General features: G+C 49.0%; 1 protein-coding gene across 1 annotated transcript in view; it reads right to left on the bottom strand.

The window, feature by feature from the left end:
- Positions 1-301: 301 nt before the first annotated feature.
- MAP6 (microtubule associated protein 6) overlaps positions 302-8,654 on the bottom strand; it is a 34,732-nt gene continuing 26,379 nt past the window's right edge. The window contains exons 2-3 of the mRNA XM_065675901.1: positions 6,488-6,701; positions 302-4,358 (exon numbers count right to left, since the gene is read on the bottom strand). Of these exons, the coding sequence (XP_065531973.1) occupies positions 4,158-4,358; positions 6,488-6,701 (415 nt within the window). The 3' untranslated portion in view covers positions 302-4,157. The remainder of the gene's footprint in view (positions 4,359-6,487; positions 6,702-8,654) is intronic.

Raw genomic sequence — 8,654 nt, 5'->3', positions numbered from 1 at the left:
TCTGTTCATGACACTTGTAGACAGAGGATATATAAGCAAACTCTCTGCTCCAATTACATGGCTTCATGTCCATCTTCACCTTTGCAAACACATGGCTCTCAGGCTAGCCTGGGGGGAGCAGCCATCTAAAGGGAGTGAGGTTTGACAGCTCAGTTGTCCCTATGGCAGGCAGGGAAGTGGCGGCTTTAAGCATCACAAACCTGATCACGGTTGGAAGGGTGCTTCTTATGGAGAAAACAAGCTCGAGGAGGTGGTTATTCGTCTTTAGCATTTATTTATCATTGGAAAAAAAAAAGACCCTTTGAGCAAGCAAAGATCACAAGCACATCACAATCCATTGGCTATACATTAATCCGTGTGTGTGTGAGTGTGTCTGTGTGTCACTCTCATCAGAACAGCAAGAATGGAAAGAAAAGAGCACCACGGGGGAGGCGTGTGTGCTTAAACACGTTACAAGAGACACGTTGGTGATATGCAACCAAACCCAGGCCACAAAAGATTAATTAGACACTTCTGATCTGCCTCCAAGAGGCAAGAGGTTGTGGAATTGATGGGAGCCGTACACAGTGGCTGCATTGCGAATGAAGAAGCAGGTGATCGGTGTGCGAAGCAGTCAGGGAACAGGAGCATCAGTCAGCAAATAGCACCATTTTGCAGAAAGGAGAAACAGTGAAATATAGTGAAAATGCAAGAGCAAGCAGTAGACAGCATAGGAACGGTCACAGGGTAAAAAACAAACCATTTCTTCTGTTCTTTTTACAAGGAAAGCAAAACGTATTACAGATCAGCAGTGAAACAGAATCAGCATCGTGGTAGCTGAACACAGAACAGCAGAGCACTCTTTCCCAATGGGATCGACAAGCTCAGAGTCCAAAGTGAACTTGAAACAGCAGGGATTTGGTCTCCTTTCTGATAAACCTGAGTGGATGGGTATAAAGTCTGTGGAAGGTAAGAGCAATGCAGGATTTCACCCTGAGGCTTGGCTCTGCTGCAGTTCCTGGTATTCGATGCAACGCTAAACTGCTTGGATGTGTGCTGAGCACTTAGCACACATGGAGCAAAGGCCAGGATTTATATCCCTAAGTTGCTGTTGTCTGAGAGGGCCCTACCAGTCTCCCAGGCTCTTTCTGCAAAGATTGAGAGCTTCCAAGGATCATTCATCCCACTCGAAGAGAGGTGTCCAAAATAGGCAGCTCAATGGCCCTTGGAAGCTCCTTCAGTAGAGATGGAATCTAGACCACTTCATACCTAGCTTTGTAGTGAGATGCCCCCCAAACCTTCATGTATTAAGGACACATAAGGCCATATTCTGAGCACCCACTGTGCATGTTTTGTTCCAAGACAGTGATGGATGCTCTTCATTGAGAAGAAGCAATCCTGAAGCCCTGGATGAGAAGCAGTTGATCCAGTGGCATGGAGATGCTTGGATTATGTGGTCTGTCTGAGCATCTTAATCAGAGAATCATTATGATAGAATGGTTTGGGTTGGAAAGGATCTTAAAGCTCATCCAGTTCCAAGCCCCTGCGCCATGGGCAGGGACACCTTCACTAGATAAGGTTGCTCCAGGCCCTGTGCAACTTGGCCTTAAACACTGAATGATGTTCCTTGGGCAAAATTTGGTTACCCTTGAAGTCAAAGGCTAAACTCCCATTGACTTTAAGGTGAAGTGGTGGCAAGCGTGGTGTCTCCTTCAATATGAAACTTAGGGCCGAAAAAAACAATAGGGAGAATTATTTGGCATGGTCTTCCCTTACGTGCAGTGAGATCGGTGTGTTGGGCTATTGGTATCTGTCTACATGCCTTCCTGACATGTTCTGCCTGCTGTGACACGTCATCTTCACGCTGTTTCTATATCCTGTGACATGAAAGGACGTTACTGAGGGGCGTGAAGACACATGAAGCATCTAAATGCCAAGGAATCACACCAAGTCTTGGAAGCTCAGGCTTCTCTGGCCACTTGTCCCTTGTGCGATGGGGTGGGAAGAGCACCCAGCTCAGCCACAAGCCTTTCACCGAGCTGCTCTGGAGGCAGAGCTGAGCTTTGCTGCAGGGGCTTCTGAGCACTCAGAAAAGCAATGGTCAATATGGACAGGTCAGCGTCTCCATGGAGCATGCACATCCAAGAGAAAATGCACTACATTGGCAAAGAGTTCCACAGTTTTACTTCCTGGAGGATTTCCCTGGTTTCCTCCTAAACATCGGAGGTTTTAAATATATATATTTCTAGATATGAATATATATTTTTCCACATACACAACCTGACTAGCTCATAGCACACAGTTCTAACACAGCTAAGCTTGGAAATACACCACGGAATTCAGAACACTACACTTACTTTATACTCAAAGGTTTAGGCCGTTAGCGCAAGGCGAACAGGACACATCACACGACACACTGAACTTGGCATTTATTCATTACTAAGGCCAGCGAATGTCACTATCTGTGTACCACAGAGCTTTCCTCCTCTTTAGAAACTTCCTCACCCACTACTCCTTTATGTTTCCAAAAGAACCAATTCCAATGGGGTGAGACACCAAAAAATGGGACTCCTCACCCTCATGGCCCATCACTTCTGTTAAGTTTCACATCTCTACAATACCTTAGCAGAAAGACTTCCCTCATTCAAACTCCTCTACAACAACACAGTTCTGACACTTTACTCCTTCACCACCATCTTCCTACCCTAATTCCTATCTCTCTCTTCCTTATTCCCAATTATCTGTTCTCCGAAAGCTTCAAGCTGGACCGCATGTTAGGATGGAAATACTGAGCTGCATAAAAGAAGAACCTTTCATCTTCACTTGCAGCTACTCCACTAAAGGAGACTTCAACACCTCAGTTAAGATTGATCCATAGGTATTTAGGTCCCAATCCAGAAGTTAGGCACATAAATTTGGTTTGGGACCATACCTCTTCCAGCTCCCATTGACTCTAACGACCCAGTCTCTGGGCGATGCAATGCCAGCTTGTTGGCCCAGTTCATACTCATTGACAAATGGTCCCACTGTGTTGACAGCTTCCAAACTGGTCTTGCTGGGCATGGGGATTTCCTAGAGGAAGAGCACAGTAAATAGGATTGAAACCCTGAGATCTTGCCTGGAGGGAGTCTAGGGATCCCAGCAACTGGTTTATGGCCCTCTTCGGATGCGCATAAGCCAACATGAACACCAACAGACGGCAGAGTCAACACAACGGGCGCTGACAGCTCTTAGCCAACCTTCTTGACTCACTTCTTCCTACCCTTTGGAAGGTCACCTCTGCAAACCAAACCTCTTCCTGAAACCTAGCTCTGTCTACTGGCACCCCAGAAGTGAGGAAAGCAGACCAAGGTTCAAACCAAACCAGGAATAACTAAAAAGGTCCATAACCTAGGGGAAGCAATAGGGAAGAACAGCCTGCTGATAACCTAGCCTGACCTGCCACATGCTTGGGAAGTCTTCACTGCTCTCTGTGCCTTTCCTCAACTCCCTTTCTGTTTAAACCAAGGACTTCAAGAGGTGTTGATGGGTGAAGCTGCCTTGATGCAGCTAAACCTGCTACTCTGGAGGGGGGGGATTGGCCCTTTATCTGCACTGGATCTCCTTTCCTGTTGCTTCTTGGAGCAAAAGTCCCACCAGCGTCACCAGGGGAAGTTGCCCTTGGCCACACCACTGATTCTAATGGATCCACAGCACCATGAATGAACCTCTGATCCTCTCTCTGCCTCCAAAACCTTCCACCAGTGGGAGATGACCGAATAAAGGCCAACCCCAAAAGGACCTCATGGGATGAGAGCACAGCCCCTCCATGGCTCAACGGGCACTTCCACACCATCAAAGCATTGAAGGACCAAGCCCAGGTTGGACACAATCATGGCTGATCCATCACCTTCATCTCCTATGACCCCACTTGTGCATTCCCACGTCCCTCACTCTGTGCAGAGCCGTGTTGTGCAGGCAAAGCAGAACAACCTGACCTCAGAAACAAGGATTCCCTAATCCTCCTTGGAAATAAAACAGAACAGCTTCTAATACAATCAGAACAAAAAGCAGATTAGAAGCCTCTAATTAATTTTGTGGCCTTTATTTAATCAAAGAAAGGGAAAAAGAAAAGGGGGGGGGGGAAGAAAGAAAGGAAAGGAAACTAAAATGAGAGAGAAAGGAAAGTGCAGTGACATTTACTCTTTTGCCTCAGCCAGTTTATTGTTCATCTCTTTGCTTTTCTCCTTGTCCTCTGGCTTTGCTGTGTTGGAGGTCTCGGCGCTCTTTTTCTTGGCAGCCCGGCCAGATGCAATCTGCTTGTCTTTGGCCTTTTTCAGGGGTTTATGGCTTGTTGTGGTCTTTTTTGGTTTGGAAGGCTTTACGCTAGGCTTTTCCACCTGCATGGAGGGCGACACGCAAAACAACAACACAGAGATGGAGAGACAGAGAAAGAGGGACACAAGGACAGGTGGGAAACAGGATTTAGATCAGAAATAGCATGAAAATAGCTTATTCCCTCAGCTATGCCTTGCTACAAAGGGAGGGGAGCAGCTGGGGGCATGCTGAGTTGCAAATGGCCAACTCCTTTCCTGGTGTGGATGCCCTCAAGGCACAATGCCCCTGAAACCAGCAAAGTGCATTGCATCCAGACCAGGACACAGCAGGAGATTTTGACATCAGTCATTTTATCCATTCATAGAATCACGGAATCATGGAATGGTTTGGGTTGGAAAGGACCTTAAGATCATCCAGTTCCAACCCCCTGCTGTGGGCAGGGACACCTCACACAAGACCATGTCACCCAAGGCTCTGTCCAACCTGGCCTTGAGCACTGCCAGGGATGGGGCAGCCACAGCTTCTCTAGGCACCCTGTGCCAGAGCCTCAGCATCCTCACAGCGAACAGCTTCTGCCTTATCTCCAACCTGAACTTCCCCTGTTTCAGTTTGAACCCATCACCCCTTCTCCTATCACTGCAGTCCCTTTCTCTGACTTCAGGAGGGGCTTTGCAAGCCCATAGGGGATTGTCACTGTCTGGATCAGAAGCAGACAAATGATGCTCAGGACAAAGATGTTGCTACACATCCCCACCTCTCTTTCAGGACTATGACTCCTCGTGTTGGTTCCTTAATAAAGGCCACAATGGAGTAAAATTACTTGGGGATAGCTGGGACACTGATAGGCACTTGAGCAAGGTCCACAGCAGTGCCTAGCATCAACATGTTTCTGCAGGCTCCAAAGGAAGGAGGACAGCTTCAAAATTAAGGAGGAACAGGAGCATTCAGCTCCTCCATGCTGACCCTGGCATCCTTCTGACACCTCCCAAACGTAGGCATCTGGGGAAGGACTAACTGTCCTATGTGTAAACCTGCACACACTGACTCCTTTTATATGCACGTACATCCTCCACTGTTCCTAGGAAATAAGGCTGCAACATACTTCAGCTCACGTCCTTTGTCATCGATCTGATCAAAGCTAAAAGCATTTACTGTCAAAACCTGTGGAGTCCTCTGAATCAGTTACAGATGGAGATCTGGCTCTTAGCGTGCTGCTCCTGGGGTAAAGCGTAACGTGGGGTGCCCACAGTCTTGGAGGCAGGAAGAGAAAGCTGCCTGGATAACCACCTGGGAAATGACAATGCAGAAGCCTACCCTCGCTTCTTTACAGTTTGGCACAGTGCACTGCCATCCGCAACGTGCATTAACCTGTACCAGAGCCCAGAGAATCCCAGCCTGGTTTGGGTTGAAGGGACCTTAAAGCTCATCCAGTCCCAACCCCTGCCACGGGCAGGGACCCCTTCCACTGGAGCAGCTTGCTCCAAGCCCCTGTGTCCAACCTGGCCTTGAGCACTGCCAGGGATGGGGCAGCCACAGCTTCTCTGGGCACCCTGTGCCAGCGCCTCAGCACCCTCACAGGGAAGAGCTTCTGCCTAAGAGCTCAGCTCAGTCTCCCCTCGGGCAGGTTCAAGCCATTCCCCTTGGCCTGGCCCTACAGGCCCTTGTCCCAAGCCCCTCTCCAGCTTTCCTGCAGCCCCTTTAGGCACTGGAGCTGCTCTCAGGTCTCCCCTTCAGGAGCCTTCTCTTGTCCAGGCTGCCCCAGCCCAGCTCTCTCAGCCTGGCTCCAGAGCAGAGCTGCTCCAGCCCTCGCAGCAGCTCCATGGCCTCCTCTGGCCTCGCTCCAGCAGCTCCACGTCCCTCTTGTGCTGCTGCCCCAGAGCTGGATCAGGGCTGCTGGGGGGGTCTCCCCAGAGCACAGCAGAGGGGCAGGATCCCCTCCCTGAGCTGCTGCTCAGGCTCTGGGGGTGCAGCCCAGCACATGGGGGGGTTCTGGGCTGCCTGTGCCTGTACCCTGGCTCATATTCAGTTTTCCATCCACCACCATCTCCCAGGTGGATCCCCAGATGCACCCAGTGGTTGGAAATGAAGATGCCACACAAGGGGAGTGACAACAGGCAGCGTTCACCCCAGCTTTACTCTATTAGACAGTGATGCAGTGATGGCCCTGGGTCCCTTCCACCATGTCTCTCACCTTAGGAGGTTCTTTATAGGGCTCGCTGTAGAGAGTGCGTATCCTTCGGCGTTCCAGGTATTTGTTATCAGCTGGAGCAGGCTTACTGGTTTCCCCCTTGAACTGAGCGCTGTAACTGGTTTCATGGGTCATTTTCTCCTCTGGTGGCTTGTACTGGGGCTTCGCTTTTATAGCTTTCACAGGCTTGACATCTACCCAGGGTCTGAACTCGTTTCTGAGGATCGAAAGAGAAAGAGGTTTAGGAGTAAAGCCAACAGGAGAGTACTAGAATGTGGGAATGGCATCCCCCATTGCTCAACAAGGAAAAACTTTTGCCTCCATCCATTCAGGTTTAAAGAAACTGGCTCCCAACAGCTCATTTTTTACTTCATAGAATGGTTTGGGTTGGAAAGGACCTTAAGATCATCCAGTTCCAACCCCCTGCCATGGGCAGGGACACCTCACACTAAACCATGGCACCCAAGGCTCTGTCCAACCTGGCCTTGAACACTGCCAGGGATGGAGCACTCACAGCTTCCCTGGGCAACCCATTCCAGTGCCTCAGCACCCTTATAGTAAAGAACTTCTTCCTTAGATCCAATCTAAATTTCCCCTGTTTCAGTCTGAACCCATCACCCCTTGTCCTATTACTGCAGTCCCTGATGAAGAGTCCCTCCCCAGCACCCTTGCAGCCCCCTTCAGACACTGGAAGCTGCTCTGAGGTCTCCACGCAGCTTCTCTTCTCCAGGCTCAACAGCCCCAGTGTTCTCAGCCTGGCTCCATACAGGAGCTGCTCCAGCCCCTGCTCATCCTCGTGGTCTCCTCTGGACCTGTTCCAACAGCTCCATGTCCTTTCTATGTTGAAAAGTTACCTACAGCCAGTTCCTGCCTCTTGCAATTAGGTTGGAAGAGAACAATTGGAAGGAATATCAACATTCATCTTCTGCAACTCAACACAGGACACACTTCTCACCAACCTTCCCTGCAGGCAAGAGAGCTGGGCGATTCAGAAATGTAAGGAGCCAAGATTCCCTAACCCATGCCTTTAAATAGCGAATGGCATCATTTTGCCTATATTATGCACAATAGTTTTGTTAATTGCATGAAGGAGCGGTTTAAGATAAAACTGTCTTAGCTGCAAACTCCAGCAGAGCAGAAAATTCAGTTTATCAGGTATCTGAGCTCTGGCTTCTCTCTATTATTGAGTTAATGAAAAAATAGCATCATCTTTCATTTCTTTTGGACACAGCTGCAACTTTACCCAAAGACATCTCAAAGGTTTTCAGCATCTGGACACATTCTGGTGCCCATTCACACTCCCCTTCTCTTGCATTTTGTAGGTTTTCCCCCAAAAGCACCAACTCCTTACCAGTTCTGAAGCAAACCATTCCTTTTTCTCTCTAAGGACTGCCATTCACCTGAGAATGGGGATGGAGAAAGCCCAAGGGTGTTGCTACCTTAAACAGCTTGTGCTCAGGCATGGTCCCAGGCTGTGTTTAGATCCTTAAAGACTCCAATGCAAGCCAGCATCTACCCTAACAGTGGTGATCCAAGCCCTCCTCAAAGGGCTGAATTCTCATTGAAAATCAAAGCCCTTCTCTTAATTTTGGGACCTCTGCAGCAATGGGACCTTGAAGTTGCAGACCCTTGTCCCTCCCGCCCCATTCCATCAACCCCTTTGGGTTGTGCTGCTCATCCTCAGCCTGGTTTCTGAGGGAAATGACCTCTGTGTGAGGGTACTGCCAGTCAATCCCTTCCCATAATAGCTTTGAACATCTTAATCAACTTCCACCAAATTGCACAAATGCTCATGGAGATATTCAGCTTTTACTTGTAAGAAGATAAGCAGCTGGACTGAGTCCAGGGGCTCAGGAAAGCTTCACACGGACACGCACCCTTCGTTCATCATCAGAGCATCCGCTTAGATGGGGAGGCTGCAGAAGTTCATCTGTCATCCTCAAGGACCCGTAATAACCGATCCCTTCATGTGCAGGACATCAGGGCAGCTCCCTGCCCACCCAGTACTGCATTACCCATTCACAGAGCTGTTAAAGACCTTTCCCTTCCAAGATAACTGCTGCTTGCAACGGTCTCCTGGGTGTGTTTCTCCTCCTAAGACCCTTATATTAAGGTCTCATCACATCTGCAGGGTGTCTGTGTCCTTGTGGTTGTCAATGTGGGGTCAGTG

This window comes from Lathamus discolor, chromosome 4, assembly GCF_037157495.1.
Source record: "Lathamus discolor isolate bLatDis1 chromosome 4, bLatDis1.hap1, whole genome shotgun sequence".
NCBI classification, from domain to species: Eukaryota; Metazoa; Chordata; class Aves; order Psittaciformes; family Psittacidae; genus Lathamus; species Lathamus discolor.
The sequence above is the reverse complement of the archived record's forward strand: the minus strand, read 5'-3'. Positions and strand labels throughout refer to the sequence as shown.